General features: G+C 43.3%; 7 protein-coding genes across 11 annotated transcripts in view; 2 read left to right on the plus strand and 5 right to left on the minus strand.

Annotated features, from left to right (window-relative positions):
* LOC120447196 overlaps positions 1–16,559 on the plus strand; it is a 35,618-nt gene extending 19,059 nt beyond the window's left edge. For 2 of the 3 annotated variants that reach the window (XM_039628687.2, XM_039628686.2), the window contains exons 2-5: positions 13,943–14,048; positions 14,116–14,376; positions 14,444–14,690; positions 14,750–16,559. In XM_039628687.2, the coding sequence (XP_039484621.1) occupies positions 13,943–14,048; positions 14,116–14,376; positions 14,444–14,690; positions 14,750–15,572 (1,437 nt within the window). In that variant the 3' untranslated portion in view covers positions 15,573–16,559. The remainder of the gene's footprint in view (positions 1–13,942; positions 14,049–14,115; positions 14,377–14,443; positions 14,691–14,749) is intronic. The other variant, XM_039628688.2, reaches the window with a different exon arrangement.
* A 1-nt stretch (position 16,560) lies between these two features.
* On the minus strand, positions 16,561–17,133 carry LOC120447199. The gene is made up of 4 exons (XM_039628692.1): positions 17,088–17,133; positions 16,905–17,001; positions 16,784–16,847; positions 16,561–16,729 (listed from the first exon to the last, which is right to left on the minus strand). Exons 2-4 carry the CDS (start codon positions 16,973–16,975, stop codon positions 16,583–16,585), a joined length of 282 nt encoding a protein of 93 aa, XP_039484626.1. The 5' UTR covers positions 16,976–17,001; positions 17,088–17,133; the 3' UTR covers positions 16,561–16,582.
* Positions 17,110–17,798, minus strand: LOC120447198. Of its 2 annotated transcripts, XM_039628691.2 has the most exons (4): positions 17,633–17,795; positions 17,486–17,572; positions 17,366–17,432; positions 17,110–17,307 (listed from the first exon to the last, which is right to left on the minus strand). In XM_039628691.2, exons 1-4 carry the CDS (start codon positions 17,713–17,715, stop codon positions 17,110–17,112), a joined length of 435 nt encoding a protein of 144 aa, XP_039484625.1. In that variant the 5' UTR covers positions 17,716–17,795. The 2 variants fall into 2 exon arrangements, with proteins under 2 accessions (XP_039484625.1, XP_039484624.1); XM_039628690.2 differs by having other exon boundaries at positions 17,486–17,798.
* Positions 17,799–17,935: 137 nt separating this feature from the next.
* Positions 17,936–18,180, minus strand: LOC120445588 (immune-induced peptide 18). The gene has a single exon (XM_039626080.2). It carries the CDS (start codon positions 18,178–18,180, stop codon positions 17,980–17,982), a length of 201 nt encoding a protein of 66 aa, XP_039482014.1. The 3' UTR covers positions 17,936–17,979.
* Positions 18,181–18,288: 108 nt separating this feature from the next.
* Positions 18,289–18,810, minus strand: LOC120445587. The gene is made up of 3 exons (XM_039626078.2): positions 18,674–18,810; positions 18,548–18,617; positions 18,289–18,489 (listed from the first exon to the last, which is right to left on the minus strand). The coding sequence occupies exons 1-3, from the start codon at positions 18,730–18,732 to the stop codon at positions 18,289–18,291; spliced, it is 330 nt and encodes a 109-aa protein (XP_039482012.1). The 5' UTR covers positions 18,733–18,810.
* Positions 18,811–18,982: 172 nt separating this feature from the next.
* Positions 18,983–19,557, minus strand: LOC120444858. Its single transcript, XM_039624820.2, has 3 exons — positions 19,370–19,557; positions 19,247–19,319; positions 18,983–19,188 (listed from the first exon to the last, which is right to left on the minus strand). Exons 1-3 carry the CDS (start codon positions 19,429–19,431, stop codon positions 18,997–18,999), a joined length of 327 nt encoding a protein of 108 aa, XP_039480754.1. The 5' UTR covers positions 19,432–19,557; the 3' UTR covers positions 18,983–18,996.
* On the plus strand, positions 19,540–20,546 carry LOC120444856 (aquaporin-2). Of its 2 annotated transcripts, none has more exons than XM_039624818.2 (3): positions 19,540–19,808; positions 19,863–20,265; positions 20,326–20,546. In XM_039624818.2, the coding sequence occupies exons 1-3, from the start codon at positions 19,681–19,683 to the stop codon at positions 20,509–20,511; spliced, it is 717 nt and encodes a 238-aa protein (XP_039480752.1). In that variant the 5' UTR covers positions 19,540–19,680; the 3' UTR covers positions 20,512–20,546. The 2 variants fall into 2 exon arrangements, with proteins under 2 accessions (XP_039480752.1, XP_039480753.1); XM_039624819.2 differs by having other exon boundaries at positions 19,643–19,780; positions 19,837–20,265.
* The last annotated feature ends 112 nt before the right edge of the window (positions 20,547–20,658 follow it).

The raw sequence follows: 20,658 nt of genomic DNA on the forward strand, positions 1-20,658 counted from the left end.
ACAGATCTTGCAGCTGGTAACGCTCACTGAAAATAGAAAATGACTAGGAAAATGCTTTATAGGATACTAAAATTAATGGCGATGTGTAAAGTCATATAACTAAAGTGACAGATTGATTTGGATTGTTTCTCTTAAAAATCGAGTAAAATTCTCTGGCATTTCAATTCGTTACTGTTACTTTAGATCTTATCAAAATGATATAGTGGGGGAAATCTTTATTATAATTCCCAAATTAATAAGAACTCTTGCTGCTGCCAACATTTGGGCAAATTCAGTTAATCGAAAATACCATTCGAACACATTTGGAGCTTTGTCAGCTGCCAACCCTCTTTTATTGGCTGCCTATTGGATTGGCAATTATTGAAATTTATTTATAATGGCCACAAAAGCACACATTCGAGTATCTGCTAGTTGAGGGCTATGGTTCTTCCATGGCTCATTTTCACCATCTGGAATGGGATTTGATCTGATTGCATGTGAGTGTATCTCACAGATACATATATCTGTATCTGTATCTGTATGTGCGGCCGCTACTGACTACTTAATTTCCAAGTGCCATAAAAATTCGATGTGAAATTCAAATTGAAAGGTTGCCCGCTTATGCCAACTTTCATTTGGCGTTGAAATAAGTTGTCTTATTTATTGGTTCTATGCTTATAAATATTTAAAAAGCCTCAATTGACAACGTACAATTAGTATATTCACTGACACTCGCAATCGGAGGACAGCCACGGCGGCGATTGCCTTTAAAAGCCAATTGCTGAAAGGCTTTCGATCGAAATGTTTATGCTAATGGCTAAGGAATTCTCCATATTAATATTGAGGCTAGGGTTTTGTTTCCCCGTCTCCGATTGTGAGCGCCTCAAATGTCGAATGCAAATTCGTTCCATCACTCACTTGGGTTTCCATAGTTTCCACAGCGGAAAATTAATGCAAGTGTAAGAAAAGCGTCCGTCGCAAACAATACATGTCCATCTGTTCATCTGTCCATCAGTCAGTCAATACCTCACATCCTCAGTCAGTCAGTCAGTCAGTCAGTCAAGCCAGGCGACAGGCACAGCCGGTCCAAGTTGAGTCACCTCATGTTATGCTCATGTGGATGCCGCTTTTGGGCCCCAGGCTCTTTAATTCACCTATCAACAGATCCTTTTTGGCCCAGAGATGACGACGTGAGTTGTGGCTAAAGGAAAATATTCATAATAATTCATATTATTGATAAACAATATAGTTAGAGATGAGCTAGCACTAAGATCAATGTTATACAATCCAAAAATATATATTATATACATATGTCCTTATACAGTCCATTGGGTTTGCTTATTAAATATAATAGCTGAATTGTCAAACTGAAAAACACGATTTATCAAACGCGACCAGCCAGAAGTGAATATCTCATAATGATGCTCGAGCTTATTTATTCCGAGCAACGTTGCCAATGGGATTTCACGCTTTTCCGCGACACACGCGACCACCTCACGTGGCCATCCCAACTCAATGGTAATGGAAACTCCTCCTCGAAAAGCGTCTTTTCAGTTTCGGAACATAATCCCCCGGCTGTAGGGCGAGACAATAAACTGGCAATCAATCAATGCACGTGCTTCATATTTTTGATAATGCCGCAGACGAGTATTTTGGTTGGACTGGACTGGGTTTGGCTTAGATATTGCAACATCGGATGGGAATCTCTAGAGTGGAGGGCCAAAGTCCGCGGCGTCACCCGAAAGTCGCTCAATTAGTGGCGATTTAAATTTATAGATACGGTTAGGCAATGCATGCATGCCCGAGGAGAACGTCTTAATTAACTTTAATTATTTTCAATGAGCGACTATGAAATACAAAACATTCTTCCCCCAACTAAGAACGCGACTCGCCGCTCGATAAGAGCAGCAATTAAGTAACGAATTAATAGCAATCGACTTGTAAATATGATGGTACCCACAGCGCGTTCTTATTTGCTATCCCACCACATGGCAACTTGGTCTGCCATTTAACCCGATCCGTCATCCGTCGCCCTCTCTCTCTCTATCTCTCGATCTCATTGCATTTTTGGGGTAAACTTTTCACGCCACCGATTTCGTGGCTTTTGCATTTTCCAAGCCGCCAGTTTTTCCGCCTTCCATGTGTTTGCATGCGGGCCAAAGGCAGCCGCTCGAACTCCGGGTGCTCCCTGTTATTCCTCTGGTGGGCCATTAATTTATTTGTCTGCAACATGCAAACCAATTGACAATCAAACGCAATTAGTCACAATAATCGTGAAATGGAAACGCATTTTCTGCTCCATTCTCCGCCCCGAAAATATCAATTCCACTCATTCCACGCGGCGCATCTTGATTGCCTTGAAATGTTCGTGAATTATGATCAGCACAGGACAACATAAATCATCTCAGGTAGCCGCAGCCGGTGGGGCAACGCCCAAAGTCCGTCTTCTATTGAATGACAGCACGAAATGGGAAAGGTGCCGAAAGGTGGGAAGATAGTGTTCCTAAACTAGAAGCGATTTATTGGGATTTCAAGGATGCCTTGGCCACGAAAAAGTAGCTTTCAATTCGATGTGAGCTTCAAGCAGCAAACTAATTCATTTAGAGTCACATCTTGTCCATAACTACATTATATGAAGCGAGATCAAAGCAGGATTTGCGCACGCAGATGTCGGAAATTCAAAACTTGGCCCACATTTGAGTGCTCTTTTTTCTTTTCGGTTCCAATACCCTTTATTCGCTTTTGAAGCCTCGCTGAATTAATAGGAATTTTTTCGCTGAATACCGAGATTAGCTAATGTTGAAATACGGCATGGGCGCAATATACTCGTAGGGTAGGTGGTCTCCAGTTAGCATAGTGGTGCAAAAGAGCAAGGCAGCAGAGGATTCGGAATCGGAGTGGGAATGGGATTGGGAATGGGAATGAGAATAGGAATAGGAATGGAAATGGGAATCGATGGAACCAAAAGGGGTTGTCGACGGCGTCATCATCCTCATAATGATCTTCATTGTCGTGGCCGGGAATTCAGCATTTCGCATGGCGTGCACTTAATAAAATAGGATTATCGTTTTATAGTGAGCCATCGCCTCACTCTTTCACCCGTTGTATAGCCATCTCTTTCAGCGATTATGAGTGTGTTCGAGTTCCTCAGTTCCTCCGTTCCTTTTGTACAACTTCAACAACTGCGCATTGCCGGGGTTTTTGTTTGCCTTGCATGCGTCTGTATGTCCAACCAGTTATTGGAATAATGACAGCTGTGTGATATGGACTCAAAACTGAAAACTGAACTCAAGAATTACTTCAACCGAAGGCCATTGGTCCTTTGGAGCTATTTGGTGTGTCAGAGTTCCGAAAAGTTCGTTCAAAGTCGACACAGACAAAGTAACAGAGGGGGTCGGTACTTGTACTTGAAGTAGAATAATGATATACTTTTTAATTTAAATATACGAATTGTAATACTATATGACCGCAAGATACAATTGAGGACATTCAAACTTGTTTCTTTTCTTTACCCTAACTGATTAGCTGATGAGTATCTTTGGAATACTTAATAGTATCTAGATATTTTTTGCTTTGGCCAATCCTTGCGCTACTCAAAGATGAGATAGGATAACTGCTCCTTGCCTAAGTACCTATATGAACTCCAGGAACTTGAAGATTTCCCAGTGCGATTTCAGATGTGCGCACAATAATGATTAACCCTGGCAATTGCAGTCGCCTGCAGTTGATTCTTTGTCTGCATGTAGCTATGTATCTGTGAGATACTTTTATTCCGTTCGCTGGCATAACTTATGCTTCAACGCGTACCACTTAGGCATAAATCGCGCTGTCACCCCGATCAGCCTTTTGTCATCATCATGAGAGCTGCTCTACGTCTCTGAGCCTCGTTCTTCTCCTCGGATTTGATTGTTTTCGTTGTCGTTAAAATATTTTTTGGGTGTGTTCTGTATTTTAATAGCGCGATGCGAGAAGCGAAGAGAAGCCCAGCACTTCCTTGCGTTGCGCACACCCTTTTGCCCCGATACCTTCAGCTTGTTTAATTTCTTTCGAATTGGTCGGTAGAGTGGGGTAGAGTGAATGCGACCAAACCGAAAGTAACATGATTTCAGTTTTTACTCGAAGTAATTCGGCAGATACTTTGACACATACACACAGCGACTGCTAATCCCTCACACGTCTCAGTTTTGGTTTGGCTTTGGCTACAGGCGAAGAGGAAGCCAGAGCTACTCACTCGGAATTATTAAACCTAATCTTGATTCTACGACTTCAGTTAGGGTCCCCCCCATTCAAAAAGTGAGTGGGCAGAGGATGTTATATATTTTAATACGAGTCCCCGATGCGATCGCACGATCGTCGCCATCGCCATCGCCATCGCCACGCAGGTATGCGCGTTAAAATCGGAGATTTGATCACGAACCAGCACTCCCCCACCTTCAGTCGCTCACTCGCTGACTTTAGTCTTGGTTTTAGGATTAAAAATGTCGTCAGCCTTTATGCTGAATTCCAAATATTCTGCGCTCGGTCGTTTGGTCACTCATCCATTTGGCATTGAGTTGAGTCGCAAGGGTGAGAGAGATCCATGAACACACCCCAAGACAGACGACTTTCAGCTTCCTTTTCTACCGACTAATTTGCGGCTTGACAGCTGATTTGGGTATTCGATGGGGCAACGACTATTCATCATTAGATGTCCTTGCATCTGCGTCTCTGATTGTGTTGAGCAAGCTAGCATCAGTGATTAACTCTATGATTAGCTAATATGTGTACTACGTAGACTACTGAGATATATCATCAACTGGGAATCATTCGGAGCACCACCCTTACATTCGAATTCCCCGACTAATTGGTCGACCAGTCATATTTCGAGCACCTATATACGTATATGCACATCGAACTATACTAGAGGTAGTCACTCAGCACAAGCAAAGGCACTAACGAAAAGGCAAAAATTAATTTATTAAAATTTAAAGCGCATGACTTTTCGAGCAAATGGCAAACGGCGGCAGCAGCCGCAGCCGCAAATAAATGGCTATATTGGTTATATGGGTTATAGGTATGATTCATGCGTCACACTTGCGCATAATAATTGAGTGATAGGGGAGGGTAGTGGGGGGCAGTGGGAGTCTGGAAATTCGGGCACAGATGCAGATACTGGATACTGGACCTACAGCCACGACCCCAAGCGCCAACTCCAACTCCAGTTCGATATCAATGGATTGTTGCCGGGCAGACTAGATTCTAGTATCTAGATACCCAACTGCGTCCAGGTGTGCACTACAAACAAATTTTTCGTTGTTTTGTGGTTTCGTTTATTCGGTTATTTGGTTGTTGTGCTTTTGATTTTGAGTTTGATTGTCCTTTTGCATGTGGGCGCCTTGGGCTGTTTTGTCACTTGAGAACTGAAAAGCTGAAAAGTTGAAAGAAATTCAAGGAATTCGATACGCGCCGGACAGCTTAATTAAGGTTATCTATCAAATGTACTTAGTTTAGTTTATTGATAGTGCCGTGGACGGTCGCAGTAAGCTCCCTAAACGATGCAATTAGCAATTAAATATCAGTTGACTTAATGCTAGGCAAAGTCTCGACGACTTATTTATCAATTACAGATACAAATACGCCGAGGTGTGCGACATCGATAAACAAAAGAGCTTTAAATTATGTGTAGTCTTAGCATTTGTTGTTTCTGTTGACCTACACACACGCACACACACGCACACACACTCGATGGCATTCGTTCCCATGACTTTAATTACAATTTAATATTTATTTAGTTCGATAAGACCCAGGTGATTATTTTTGGATACTCATGACTGCACCCAGCACTCGCAGACATGCCTCCAATAGTACGTGCACAGATACAGATACAGATACAGATACATTTACAGATACAAATACATTTACATATACAGATGGGTGTTCGTACATATCTTTACGAGTGCGTATTTGTTTTCGTGTTACTATCAATTGGGCCTAATCAAATGCCTAAGTAAATTTGCTCAGCAAATCACTGAAACCGGACACCATGTGGGTAAATGTGTGTCTAATTAATAGTTAAACCCCAAATGCGAATGAAAGTGCTTCGCAGATTGTTTTCGACGAACTTCTAATACGCTTGCTGCACACTTTAAAGGCGAATTAGGGAACCAGCTTCGTGGAACTGTGACTTCCGCTGCCTTTTTGTAGTTCCAGTCTAAGATAGCTCTGCTCACGCACCCATCTTCGCCAGGCACACCCGCTCTTTTCCGACAATTTAAGTAAATTAGACACGAAAAATGGGTAAAAAATAAAAGGGGAACGGGGAGAATAAAAAGTTATAAACTATACAAAGAAGGCGTCAACAATGCCAAATGGGAGCGTTTCTCTTGGCGTTCCATGCGGCTTGGCTTGTCTTGGCTTGGCTTGGTTTCGCTTTTATCAGCTATCGGCTTTGGTTAAATTACCTAGAATTAGTTAACACATTTTCCACTGCGCTGTGCGTTGTGTGTTGTGTCGTCTGTTTGGCATAATTAAACAATTTTGTGCTTTATGCGCAATTAAATTAATTTCTTCCTTTGGCTTTAGCCGCCTGATAAGTGAATAAACGGGCCCAAGTCAAACATTTAAATTGCGATTGCACCGCCGCAGATACAGATACAGATACAGATACGCATACAGTCACTATGTGGCCACAAAGCCAGGCGATATTTATGAGATATTAATTGCAATGGCAATTGTGCCAGATTACAATGGCTGACCCAGCTGCAGTTTCCGCTTCCATGCTCTGATTTCCTCTAGTTTCCCAGGACCCATTCAATCCGCGTTGTGTACGTGCAAAATCATAAAGAACCAGCGCTGCGTTCCAGGAATGGGGCGACAAAGTGAGCAATGAGTTCAGAAGGCAATCCGCCAGATACACAGATGTGTATCTCAATCTATATTGCACATATACATATATATAGATATGTTTGTAGATATATGAATTCCCACCCGGGTTGACAAGCGCTGCAAGTAATGTGCGTGGCTACTTTTTCATTCGCTCGGAATGAATAACATTCATGCTCTTGGATTGAATTAATGCCTTGGCATAACTCAAGTGCCAAATGCAAAATGTATCTTGAAAAGCGAGAATTAGCATTTGTCAATTGGGCGGCAGGACGGCAGGGGTTGCTGCCTTGCACTGAATTCCAAGGGGATTCTATTGAAAGTGAAGTCGGGATCTTATCAGTTTTTGACTTAATTATCCCAAATGTCGGCTTTTGTTCTCTGGGATTTATGTGCAGCATACCTATTAATCTAGAGCTCCAGCTCAATGGAATGCTGTAGTTTTTTAACTTTTAGTTTTTTAAATTCAAGTAAAGACGAGCACTTGTGGATCTTTGAATCTATAGATCTTTGTGGCTGGATCGAGACTTTCTCCTATCCAAATTCTTTGCATATTCCGCCGATTGAATGGGCATAGCCTCCAGTGTCCATAATGACCGTGTTCATTTCATTTGATCAATTCAGCTCGCAACGCAGACTATGTAGCAAGTACTTATTAACGCTGATGCGAAGCTCGTTTCTGCTGGGCTCCGCGTTCTGAGCACATTAAGATCAGATACAAAGATACATTATCGCCGCTTCGAGCTTGCTGGATCGCGTAGTTGTAGGCGGTCGTCATTCAGTCAGTCAGTCAGTCAGTCAGTCAGTTTGTGGGTCCGATCGGGCATTGGCGCAATTAAAACGCTTAAGGGGCCAAGTCAGAGTCAGAGTCGAGAGCTCTTTCTGTTTGCTACTTAAAGATACACGCCACATACACACAACTACACACACACACACAGCCCGTCAATCCATCTATCGAATCGAGTCAGATATAAATAAGCGATACGTGTAATTCGGGTCACTAACCGTTAACAATAAATTTCATTTGTTTAAGAAACTCCAGCCGGCGGGCAGGCTGTAAAATAATATCGCCATAAGAATTGACATCTGATCATTTGTAATTATTATTGCGCATTGCGACATGACAGGGCGTCGGCTACTTGCTGCCATTATTGGGGCGTGGCCACTGGGGCTATAGTACGTTGCCATTGGCTTAAAGTCGCCTGAATTGCTGAATCGATATATAAAAAGGCCACAGATCGCAGCACAAATCATTCTAAATGGTTCGCATCGAAGATCCGACTCATTCTGCCTCTAATGGTAATCGCAGTGCCATAATTTACATTGCGGGACGACTCAACTCAACTCGACTCGACTCAGAAGTCTTGGTTCGTTCAACTCGTTCAATCAATCTTAGATTCGGTTCAGGGAACAATTAATGCCAAAAAAAAAAAAACAAAAATAAGAGAGAAACAAGTCGAGAAACCTCAAGTGCGGGGAAGGGCTTTCTTTATTTTTTCGGGCAAGTTGCGTTGTCTACTTGAGGAGTTTCGGTTTTCAGTTTTCAGTTTTCTGTCTTCGGTTTTTGCTTTTGGGTTTTGGGTGCTCAGTTTTCGTTTTAAGTCCAACTTAAATGGAACCAGAAATTATTTTGAACGCCTTCAAGTGCCACACACAACAGCTACAACAAAAGTACATTTAAAAAGGAAAAAAAAAAAAAACAAAAATCGAAAAAACCAAAGTTGATTCGTAGTTGGGGCGCAATCATGACTTGATGCGATTATAAAGAAGTTTTTCGATGGGTGCAGGGGGCAGGGGGCACAAACGTAGAGAGTCGAAAAGCATTAATGCCCAATACAAATAGAAATTAGATACACACACACACACGCACTTAGGCATTCGACCGCCACAAGCACATATGGATACTTAACAATTTCGATATTCAAATGAATTTTTGGAAAATGACTTAACCAAAATGACCCAAAACGCCGCAAATGCCCCAACTGAACTCGCCTGAACTGTCCAGAATGGTTTTCTCTCATCCCCACCTATTTTTTATTGGACTTTCGAGTCCGCCGGTTAGAGAGTTATAAATAATAATAATAACAATCCAATCCGGCACATGCAGCAATGGCAGCTCCAAGTTGGCCCACATCAAGATACAGATCCAGAAATACCTACGCATCTGATTCGATTTAAGCAGCTTTAGAAAGTAAACCCATTCAAATAGTATGGTTTCAAGTACCACAGAGAAGCTGACTTACACAAGCAAGAGTCAGGATCTAAAAACCAATATATATTAATTCTGTAGAATTGCTTGTGATATATGTATATATGTGCATATCTTTAACAATCTTATCATGCGCTTATGATTCTGGTGAATTAAATTGAACTACAAAATTCTTACACTTCAAGTCATAACATGTAAATACCCACTTCTTGGCTTGTACTTAACTTCCTGGAAGCTTACACAAATTATCATAGAATTTAAGAATTTTAAAATCATAGAATCGCCAGGTATTCAGAGCACGCCGTTTAGCTATGTGTTTTATGATCGCCGAATGTTGTTACCGGGCACATAGCACACACTCATTTGGCGAGTCGAGTGACAAACCAATTTTCATGCTGCGAATGGCATAAAAACAATAGCTTATAACAAATAGCAATTGTGGGGGCCCATATAAGGCAGTTAGCAGCAGCTCCTCGGCTCACAAAGTTTGTGGCAATTGTGGATGGCATGGATGGCATGGAGGGCATGAATGTGGATGGGGATGGAGCGGAGTAATGAACTTGTCAGCCATGTTGCCAGGGTGTGCTCCAGAAAGCTGACTTGCCGCAGTGCTCCAATTGTTCGGGGGAGTGTGCGACGTCTGGGAATCGAAGATAAAGGTAATCCATTTGACTTGGCCATATCTACGACTGTCACACAGTCTGGCTTTTAGCTCTGTCTCTGGTTTTTAACTCTGGCTGTGTCTCCGATTCGAAACTATGCACAGCTGCGCAATTTCGCATGCAGGAGGCTTGTATTTTTGGGGCTGACTAATGAAAGCGAACAATAATAATTTAGTAAGTCTGGAGTCTAGAGGCTAGAGTCCCCAGACCTACGCATGCGCAAAGGTGGATTTCCGATGCCTGGCAATTGTCACCGCACAAAACGCAATTTGTTGTCGTCGCAGACGAGGAGTGGAAGTCACTGAACCCGCTCGAGTCGATGCTTTTTTCTATTACCTTTTTCTACGTCTTTGCCGCACTCCATATCTGTACACTGGGAGAAATGCTTATGTGACATTTGGAAGCAATAATTTTACTGGTATTTCCAATTTGTTAGGCAAAATTTGCATTACTCCATCACAAATCCATAACAGCTTAGCTTACATTAAAGTTCTTTCAAGACAACTCCCATCGAGTTGTTCTCAGTGCAGCTCGCTCTCACTCGCCGCTTATTTTTGGGTGTAGGCCAGCTCTGCCGCAGACAAAGCCGCATTTGACAAAGAAAATCTCACAGTGTTTTCGACTAGTTACAATTGTAAGTAGCACACAAGCACTCGCACAACTAAATATTTTGCTGACAACTGCGCAGGCGCGCGTGTGCGTCATGAAATTAGTTTATTTGTTTGCATAAATGTGGCAGAGACACAGAGAGTGTGTGTATGTGCAGCCAATTTCTAATAAATTTGTTGTTTCGGCACCCGTGTCATGCACACCTGGAGCATAATTCGCCCTCGGCGGCTGGCGGATCCAACAGAAACTTGGCTGAACCCAACTGAGTCGAGCTGAAGTGAGCCATGAGTCAATTTCCGTCAGCTGCGCCAGCTGAGCGCATTTAAAGGAGAAACTTTGCCACTTTGCTACTTTGCCACACCAGCCATTGATTCTTGCAAATAGTAAACCACCCATTTGGTTAAATACCAAGGAGACACTACCAGCTACGACTGATTACTACTGCCTATGAGCCACGTGCCACATTCCCTCCAACTAGGTAGTGAATTTCCTTCTTAAAAATGCTGATTTTAATAACGCAACCTTAGAGCAGTCCTCCACTTGAGTATTACGAGAAAATGCTTGGAGTGGGGCGGCCACTTGGGCTCGAACTACTGCGAACGGCGTTAGAACAATAAACAGCGCACAAGAGATTCTTTTCTTTGATTTTGTTCATACTTTTCCCCAATTTAACAACACGCATTCAAATCAATGAATGGCTGCCACTCGAGTCGAATGAGCCGAATAAAAAAAAATAACAAGAACTGAACTGAACAGAAGAAACTCGCAGGATGGGGAGCTCTTTTTTTCGGCCACTCGAGCGTTCGATGACATTTCGTTTTTAGTTTTCTCCGCGTAATTATTATAATACTCGTACACAAATTTAGGCAGCTGCTGTGGCGGGGGGAAGTAGGAATTTGTAGAATCACTTCAAGTGCTTCAAAGTTTAACGATTCCCCAGGTTCAGATTCGGATCTACACACATACATCTACTCGAACTCAGGGCCTGACCGTAGCTGTACTCCGTCATAAAAGCCGTAGTGCTGTATGTGCTCCACTTGGAGGTATAACCCATTTAGTCGGAACTATAACGCCACTTCGACCCGATGATAAAGATAGTTCAGATACTAAGGCATGCCGCAGAATACGTTCGTTGATTTGCGGTAATTGTTCAGACGCCTGCCGGGGCATTGGATTTCGCCACGGAATGGATACTTATGCTGTGTGCTATATACTCGTATCTATCGGACATGGTCTGGTCCATAACTATAAGTATCCGTAAGAGCCAACAATGCCGGGCTTTATTTTAAGGCACAAGGTTGAGAGTTGTGTGTGTAGTGTGTAGGTTCACAATCGCTGCGTTCGAGTAGAGCATGTAGATTCGGTAATTATATTTCGCTTTATATTAATAGTCCACAAAGGCAGATAGCAAACAGTCATACCACAGCACGCTCACAGACGTCCAAAATCTAAACCAGTTTGCTTATTTAATTTCAATGCTTAGTTTTGAAGTCACATTGATTGGAGGGATTACCTACCTCTATGAGTGTGCCAAAAGCGGAGTGGCAGCCAAACAATCATGTACATATGATTGACGTAATGCTATAGAGACACTTTTCCGATTAAAATGAAAATGAAAAACAAAAACGGCATCAAATCGATTCGGAGATCCTTTCTGCGTCAATGGAGAAGCGGCGATGATTTTAAATGGCCGCATTTGCGAGTTCTTTGGGGCACAGAATTTCACAGTTGGCATCTTCCAACTTCATCTTTGACTAACTTGGCTGGAGCCCCACCCTGGCGAGTAATTGGCACTCGACTCGAATTTAAATGATTCTGGCATTCCTTGAACACACTGAGAAGAATTCTTATCAACTTTGTGAGTGGTACTTTTCCAGTAACGCTAAACTCAATGGATTTACAGATAAAGCATTAGTAAAGTGTGTGAAACCCACAAGATTAGGACTCTTCCATGGAAATATAGTTTTAAAGTTTTGCCCATGAGCATTCATGAGCATTTTCTTGGCGTGTATCTTCCGAAAAGGAAAGGTTTAACCACCCCGCCGCAGCTCATGACTAAAATTTAAACAGCGCCGTAATAGTCGGCGGTAATAATTAATTGTTTGCTAATAAATATGAGTTTACATATAGGAAGAGCTCAAATAATAATAATAATGAGCGCACGCGCCGCGTTCTCCAATGACTAAGTCTCCTTTCAGTCTTCGAGTACGCGATAAATGCGATTGTACATACATGTCTATGTATCTAGATACGTAGTTCGAGTGTACGAGTTTCAGTATAAATTGTAAATCAGATACGGCATAAATATTGAACACATGGCGCAGTTTCTACAGCCCAGAGTTGTGGGTGTTTTGGAGGGGCACAGGAGGGGCACGGAAGGAACTGAACAAAATTGAAATGAAATAAAATAAAGCACCATAAAACGTACTTAAGATTGACGATTGTGTTTTTGGGGGAGCGATCAATGAAAGAGTTTTTGGGGAGACGCTATACGAGTATAGCCAGTACAGTTGAGCTCGTTTCGATTGAGTCATGTCTGCATGGGGATGGGGCTATTCGAATTGATAATTCCAGGGTCTTCCCAACATAGTTAATGTTTTTATTACTAAACTATGAGGGAATTTGCGCCCGATTCAACGGGGGAACAACCGAAGTAGCCAGAACTGAAGGAGTGAAGAACGCGTTGAGTAAATGCACATTCTGAAATATTTATATAGTACATTTGAATATACTTGATTAGATATAATTGGCTGTCAGTATGACTCTTGATCACCCCACTCAATCGCACCATTACGCGGATACTGAGCAATCGCACAGATACATTTTCGAAGCAAACAAAATGTCGGCAGCTGCTTTTTGTGTGAGTTTTGTTAGCTTATAAATTAAAACGCGTTTCATGGCGTTTCATTATGGTTGATGGTTTTGTACGTTTTTTTTTTTTGTCTTGAGCACTCCGCTCAATTCATTCGATTGTTCGTATTCACATTCTTTTTAGCCCATTTCGTTACGCCTTGGACGTTTCAGATACCATATATACCATATACCTCCGATATCGCTCACACCTCCCCCTTTCTCCCCCTTTCGGTTCATCTGTCCGCCTGTCTGCTAATTGAAAATCAATTAATGTGACTGCATCTATAGCTGCTCATGTCAAAGTCAGATATCATCCAGGGTAGAGCAAATCCAGTGGAATAAGAGAAAGAAAACAACACGAAGGAATTCAAGTCTCGACTCAGAATCGAAATCAGAATGGGAATCAGAATCAGAATCAGAATCCTTTTGTTTTCACTGACCCTACTGTCCGAGCACAAAAACCTAATTGATGTGCTCCGAGTAGCACTCTGATAAATACCGAAAACTCCACTTTTTTCGATTGCTTTCGACTTTGACAGTATTCATCGCCAGGTTCATTGGATTTTCGAGTGCGTTCCGAAGCGCTTTCGTTTGGTGGGGAATTCGGCACGAGTTTTGCATGCCCAAGTACTGGGGCCTCTAATTTAAATATGCGGGTAATTTGGGTACTAATCGGTGGGCAAACGAACGACTCCCGAAACTTATTAGTTACTTCTCAATATAGATTTCTGATTTCTCACCTCGTTGCCACTCGTTGCTTCCTTTGCAGGTCAACAAACAGTATTCGGCCACCGATCTGGAGGCTTTTATGAAGATCGCCGCCAACTGGCAAAATTCCAATCACAACTTGCTGGAGGGCGTCGACTTGAAGACGGGTAAGTTCAACAAATCGATCTCTCTATCAAAGGCGACATTCTCAATTCAATCATCGAACACTTGCAGAAATGACACAGTACATGAACAGCCCATCCATGAACATGTACAAGAAGAGGGAGCGCACACAGAACTGGAACCACCAGGAGAAGAAATACCTGCTCGATCTGTGCCGCAAGGACATGCGCATCATCGAGAACAAGAGATTGGATGCCGGTCTCACTGCAGTGAAGAACAAGGCCTGGAAGATCATCCACCAGAAGTTCTCCAATCAGTTTGGCACCGATCGCACCTGCAATCGCCTCAAGGAACAGTGGCGTCGCATGAAGGGTAAGTCTTTCTATCTTTCAAACTAAATACTTTATGGCAAATTTAACGTTTCGATTCCATCATTCAGCGTGCACTCGCAACGAGATACTGGACTACAACAATCGCCTGGCCAGGTTTGGAGCAGAGGTGGCCGACCGCAAGAAGCCATCTCCCTTCACCTTCGAGGTGTGGGATTTCATGCAGGAGGCGAAGAAGGCCTGCAAATCGGAGGCTCTGGATGGCATTGACTACTCCAAGATTCCCCTGGCCTTGGAGGAGGGTTTCGAGTACCGCGAGGACTACAAATTCAATCCCGACGACCACGACATGGATGAGTAAGTTGATGGCTTGCTGTAAGTCTGAAGAGATCTTTATTGAGCATTCTTCATTTAAGCAGCAGCCGCACACCGCCGCAGGAACTGTGCGATGTGGACATCAAGGAGGAGGAGAACAACGAGACCTTCAACGAGACCTTCAACAATCACCACCTCAACCAGAGCGACATCCACGGCAGCGGCGAGCGCCTCAGTGTGTCGCCCAATCACAGCATCAGTCGCAATGGAATTCACGAGGCCGAGAGTCCCGCCACAATCTCCGCAGCTAATGCCCTGGATTCGAGCGGTGCCTTTATGGCCGGAGGAGGTGACATGTCCGGCTTCCAGGCCAACTTCAACATGAACAACATATCCGCCACGCTGGAGGCCCTGAATGCCCTCCGATCTGGCCAGTTTCCCAGTGCAGCAGCAGCGGCAGCGGCCGCCATTCACCAGCACCAGGCACAGGCCCAAGTCGCTATGCATCACCAGCACAACAACAACAACAACAACAACGAGGACGACGAGGAAAGCATGAAGCCACAGTCCAAGAGACAGCGGACCAGCAGTGGCAGTTTGTTGGGCAGCGAGGACCAGACACCAGCCCTGGCCACGTCGGTGCCAGCATCCTCGGACTGTCAGGCTCTGGAGCGGTCCGGCAGCAGCAGCAATGGACTGGCCATGACGGGAACGGCGGCCAGCAGCAATGCCAACAGCAGCAGCAACAACTTTGAGCTGCGAATGTTCATGGAGATGCAGAGCAAGGAGCACATGATGCGCATGAAGATCCTGGAGGTGCAGTTGCAGGCGGCCAAGCACAGTCGCGACCTGGTGGAGATCAACAAGACATTGGCGCTGCAGAAGCTGCAGCTGGAGTTGGCCAGCAAGCGACTGCCCAGTTAGGAGGCAGTGCAGCAGCAGAAGGAGCAGCAGCAGCAGCGGCAGCAGCCCATCGCCGTTTCATGTTACATTAGTTTATAGATTTAAAGCTTGTCACCGCGGTCACGTTCGCAGGCAGAGAGCGTGACTGGGAATCGACTAGAGTTAGCCGTAGAGTTAGTCTTAAGTTGAAAGCAGGATCCACAGCTACACATCCAACCCGACACACACAGAGAGACATTCCTGGCATTGTTGATCAGTATTTGAAAGCTAGAAGCGAACCCCGAACCACGACACACAGAACCGAACCCAAGAACCCCAGCGAGGATCAGGAGGCGCTCGGAAGTAGTATGCCATAATCTTATGATGATGATGATGATGAATCGCCTACCTCACAAGCACACACACAGGATGCACACACTCAGCTAGCAGACACACAGACACACTCTCTTCTGGCCTAACCAGCACTTGACCAAGTCAAGTCAAGTTTAGTTAGTTACTAGTTTTAGTTCGTATGGGAACCACTCTCTCCAAGTTGCTCAACTACCACAAATGTATTGTACTTACGTTCTTGACTTCTGCTACCACCACAACTAACGATTTAAAGAATTATGAAATGCACACATGATTATTTTGCATAGTACTAAGAGAAGAACGAGACCTATATATGTCAATGCATCATACAATCGGCAGTTGTCTCTGATTTTGATTCTTACTTGTATTTATTTGTATCTTTGTATAGACTATGTTGATATATATACGACCCCTATATATGTTTGTTTGAATGCCATATTAAATGAAAGTTCTTTTTAATTCATATTTTCCATTTGCGCTGCAAAACAAATTGTTACCATATATGATATATATACAGTACGTATAAGCAGGCTCCCACTTTAAAGAGGGGCTTGAAAAGGCCGCGAACTGGGCTTCAGTTGTCGTAGAAGGCTTCTTTGTAAAGCGTGTAAATGAGAGATACAAATTATTTTAAATAAAATACAAAACAAAACCAAACTTATGATGTCTGCCACACTTTATTAATTTTGTTCATGGTTCCTCTGCGAGCCTTCGGTTTCCTTCTTTTCCATCGATTGTATCTGCTTATCCACCTTGATGATCTTGGTTGTGACTTCGTTCTTCTGGCTGAGAATCTTTTGCCGCAGCGTCTTTAGCTGTTCTCTTTGCTGTGTGAAGTTAAGTTAATAGAGTGATTAATTTGGCATTTCGAGACCACAAACCAGTTTAAGGAAATGAATGTTCTCCTCCGCTCTAGCTTTCTCGAACAAATGCTTGGATATGTTCCTATATGGAAAAATGCATTAATTTCGCAGCTATTGTTTACTTATAGAACTAACTTACTTGTTGGATTGTGCAAACTGGCACATTCTGGGCCGCAACAGTTGGATAAGCCTCTCAACCACCTTCAACATTGTATCCTCACGGTGCTAGCCAGAACCTATTGAAATAATTTGGAATTTGCTATATAAATATTAACTATTGCAAGGTAGAGTTTTTATGTACAACTTTAATCACATAGCCTACCGTTTGATAGATTTTATTCAGCTCATTTTTCGAGACTCGTTTTGAATCGCTGCAGCAGCTCCTTCAGGGTTTTTAACTCCTCTATGAGAAGCTCCTTAGTTTTCCTTGATTGGTGGCTAGTCCGGGATTCCAATTTCTTGATCTCCTCTTCCAGTTCCTCGATATCACTGGCGATTTCTTTAACCCGGTTCTTTTTGATCTTCATAAATTGCTCTGAGGCCTATGGAATACCCTATTCTGCTTGGTTTTTCTTAACATAAATTACTTTCGATACTTACGAGCTTGAGAACATAGTTAAGTTCCTCGCCTCTGCCCTTCTCGGAAAACTTGTCGGCGAATTGACGTCTGTGGGATCTTGAAATGTAGTTATAGTGTTTATTTGAATAAACTAAACTTACGTGAGAGGAAATATGTATAGAATATTGTTTTTTATACCTTGGTAATGATGCCTCTGTAAATTTCGGAGTAACTCCTTAGGAGGCCAACTGATACAGGATATGCTCAATGTTTGCATTTTTGGAAATTGCCAAAATTCAGATACACACCCAACACCTTCTCGACAGAGCACCTGTGATTGAAATGGTCTGGTGCATGACATGGATCCTAGAATTCGCGTGAAAGCAAACATGGTTTCTTAACTTTGGGATTTAACGAAAAGTGTGTGGCAGAAAAACATCTTACAACTATGGATATACAATGTGGATTTGACGTATGGGTAAAAGCAGCTATTTTGATATAAAGTTTAGAATTTGTAATTTATGTTTAAATAAATATCACGCAATTTATAAATCGTGCGCAGATGTGTGTGAAGGCCGCTTTGATTTGTGATAAGAAAACTCAGCGATTAATTTAGTTTAGCCGTTTCAAATCTTTTATTGTTTCATTCTTAACGTTAAGCGTACATAGTCTTCGGTTTTACAACCGGAGCGTCGTAGTAGAATGGCCGTTGCTGTGGGCCTGGAGATCTGAACGGATTTCCGGATCCAGGTCCGGATCCTGGTCCACTGTGACGAGATGGCGAGGCGGCTCCTGGAGCAGCGAGGAAGCCGAGGAGGCCCAAAATGAGCAGGCAGCTCAATGCGAATAGCTTCATGACTGACAATCTCAAGTGTTTCTGAATGCCAGCCTCCAGCAAGTGTTTGTTTTTATACGCCGCGTATACTAGTGCCCCTGGGATTGGGAAGCCCCCGAGGGGATTTTGCTATTCGCTGAAATCACCAACTTTGGGTGATTTCTTATCACTTAGCGGGGCCTGCTTCCTCTCCTTCCTCCCGGGATTGGAATGCACCTTCGCATCGAACTCCATGCCCCTGATGCAGCGCGTCAGATCGGTTAGATTGGCCTCAACGCGCTTTTGCTGGAGTGCCAGCTCATGGGATCGCAGATCCAAGACTCCACGTTCCTGTCGACGTATGAATGGGGTTTGATCTATCATCTATCGTGTATGGTATGGAACTTACACTTCGCAGATCCTCCAGCTTTAGCTGTTTATCTATGCGACTGTGATCGGGCAAGACAACCAGATAATTTCTATGTTCGAAGATGAGCACAACATCTTATCTATACTATCACTGGATGCAACTTACCTGATGGTGCGACCTCTGAAATGGTTGAGAATAGATCGAATTATTGGGTTTATGTGCATGTTTACGAAAATGAAACCAGCTAATTTTGATTATTTCAAAAAGTTTGAAAGTTATTCCAAAGTTTTTATGAAACTACAAACTAGCTTTTTAGTAAACTGAAATATATATAACCAACCACATATTTATCTTATTCCTCGCTATGCCAAAAAGTATGCTATGCATTCTAGCTGTCCCATAGGTGGCGCATTGGTAACGCATGTCAAATAAGTGTAAAATATCCACCATTAACCATTAGAAGAACAGTATTAGTTACAGTTTTAGTACTATTTATTCATTCTTATGTTTCGGAGGGCTTGTTTAAGCTCTTTGAGCACTAATATAAGTTCGCCCTTTGCAGTCTTCGCCTCAGCTGATTTACTTTTTTCGAGGGCTTTGATCTGCAATTCAAGTGACTCGATTTGTGCGGTTAGCTCCATGATCCTTGCCTCTTTTCCCTTGTTACCTTGCAAATGTTTCTGGCGGGATAATGTTCTTTATAAGTCATAGAAATAATGGATAACAAAAGATACACACAACATGATACGTGTCGATACCGCCACTGCCTCTGCCTCCTTTGTCAAATAGATCGCTGAACGGCCGTCTCTTACTGCAATGAAAGGGTGGATTGAAGGGAATTCACACAACGGAAGTACGTACCATAAAAACATGGTTTCTCTTGTCTTCAAAAAAGTAAGGATCTTATAAGCCCCCCGAAACATGCTTAAGCTTTACGTTAAATTTGTTTAATAAGTATCTCCACGCATTCTAGATTTTGTAACCTAATTCAAAAAGAGTAAAGAAATCATCCAAGTAAACCTAACGCCTCTTGCTTTGCGAATAAATTTGTTAAGCACCCACTTCAATACTCGAATTCGGCAGGAGGACAATCAAAACTCATGTATAGTTACACAGTAATCTTTTAGTTAGTTAGTTTGTTGCTCAAATCGTCTGTGATCGGATAATCCACGATGATCTGGGACCTCTTTACCTTTATACGCGCAGCCACTGAGTTCAGTGCCACTGCTCTACTGATTTTGCTCGGTTGCATGGGGGAGTCAATGAACCAAGGTGGTGAGAACAAATTCTTGTTGGCCAGGTGATTACTAATGAGTTTTTCACAATAGCCCACTGCTAATACTCCTTTCCATAGCGTTCATTATGGCCTGACGGTGATGGTGGTGATGCATGTGTTTGGCTTCGTATCCGGAGCCCATGCGAATCCCTGCATCTCGATCTCCTGCTACTTCTTGGGCTACATCGCCCTGGAAGTGATGCTGATGTATGTGGCCTGTCAGATGGCTGGGGCATTCGCCGGATACTTCTTGCTCCTGCAACTGCTGCCCAAGGAAGTGGTGGCCAAAGCCAAGCCGGGCATTTGCCTGGTGCAACCGATGCACTCTCTGTCCACTGCCCAGGTCGTCACCATCGAGTGCCTGCTGACCGCGGTCTTGGTGCTCGGATGGTGCGCCTTGTGGGATGTGCGGAACGGAAGGTTCCTCGACTCGGTCACCATTCGCATGGGACTCCTGGTGGTCGCCTGCAGTTTCGCTGGGGTAAGTTTAAAGGCTTTAGGTGCAGTGAATCATTTATATCTGTAAATGCATTTCTTGCAGCTGCAACTGACAGGAGCCAGTATGAATCCCGCCAGGACATTAGTGCCCGCCATCTACTACGGCAATCCGGACTCGGTTCTGATGCAGCTGACTGGCCAGATCTTGGCCGCCATCATGGTTCCCTTTGTCTGGAACAATGCGTATACGCCACGTTATAAGCCCTTGGAAATTCCCGTGTGCAACTGAGCGGAGTGTGTAACAATAAACTTAAGCTCGACGTTTTTGGCTACCGTGTGGTTTATTTGATCAAGTGCTTGAGCCATTAAATATTTACGATAAGCAGTGCGCGGTGCCGTGAAAATAATCTGATACAGATAAGCGTAGCATTTACAT

This window comes from Drosophila santomea, chromosome 2R (genome assembly GCF_016746245.2).
Source record: "Drosophila santomea strain STO CAGO 1482 chromosome 2R, Prin_Dsan_1.1, whole genome shotgun sequence".
NCBI lineage: Eukaryota > Metazoa > Arthropoda > Insecta > Diptera > Drosophilidae > Drosophila > Drosophila santomea.

Coding starts and splice junctions, on each gene's coding strand:
- LOC120447199 (XM_039628692.1), bottom strand. CDS start 16,975: ATGTTGAAGGTGGTTGAGAGGCTTATCCAACTGTTGCGGCCCAGAATG. Junction 16,848..16,904: donor CAGTTTGCACAATCCAACAA/GTAAGTTAGTTC, acceptor TTTTCCATATAG/GAACATATCCAAGCATTTGT. Junction 16,730..16,783: donor ACATTCATTTCCTTAAACTG/GTTTGTGGTCTC, acceptor AACTTCACACAG/CAAAGAGAACAGCTAAAGAC.
- LOC120447198 (XM_039628690.2), bottom strand. CDS start 17,715: ATGTTTGCTTTCACGCGAATTCTAGGATCCATGTCATGCACCAGACCA. Junction 17,433..17,485: donor CTATACATATTTCCTCTCAC/GTAAGTTTAGTT, acceptor AAGATCCCACAG/ACGTCAATTCGCCGACAAGT. Junction 17,308..17,365: donor TTAACTATGTTCTCAAGCTC/GTAAGTATCGAA, acceptor GGTATTCCATAG/GCCTCAGAGCAATTTATGAA.
- LOC120445588 (XM_039626080.2), bottom strand. CDS start 18,180: ATGAAGCTATTCGCATTGAGCTGCCTGCTCATTTTGGGCCTCCTCGGC.
- LOC120445587 (XM_039626078.2), bottom strand. CDS start 18,732: ATGCACATAAACCCAATAATTCGATCTATTCTCAACCATTTCAGAGGT. Junction 18,618..18,673: donor TTCAGAGGTCGCACCATCAG/GTAAGTTGCATC, acceptor CTTCGAACATAG/AAATTATCTGGTTGTCTTGC. Junction 18,490..18,547: donor AGCTGGAGGATCTGCGAAGT/GTAAGTTCCATA, acceptor ATACGTCGACAG/GAACGTGGAGTCTTGGATCT.
- LOC120444858 (XM_039624820.2), bottom strand. CDS start 19,431: ATGTTTCGGGGGGCTTATAAGATCCTTACTTTTTTGAAGACAAGAGAA. Junction 19,320..19,369: donor AGAGAAACCATGTTTTTATG/GTACGTACTTCC, acceptor CTTTCATTGCAG/TAAGAGACGGCCGTTCAGCG. Junction 19,189..19,246: donor GTATCGACACGTATCATGTT/GTGTGTATCTTT, acceptor TTATCCCGCCAG/AAACATTTGCAAGGTAACAA.
- LOC120444856 (XM_039624818.2), top strand. CDS start 19,681: ATGATCTGGGACCTCTTTACCTTTATACGCGCAGCCACTGAGTTCAGT. Junction 19,809..19,862: donor AACAAATTCTTGTTGGCCAG/GTGATTACTAAT, acceptor TCCTTTCCATAG/CGTTCATTATGGCCTGACGG. Junction 20,266..20,325: donor TCGCCTGCAGTTTCGCTGGG/GTAAGTTTAAAG, acceptor CATTTCTTGCAG/CTGCAACTGACAGGAGCCAG.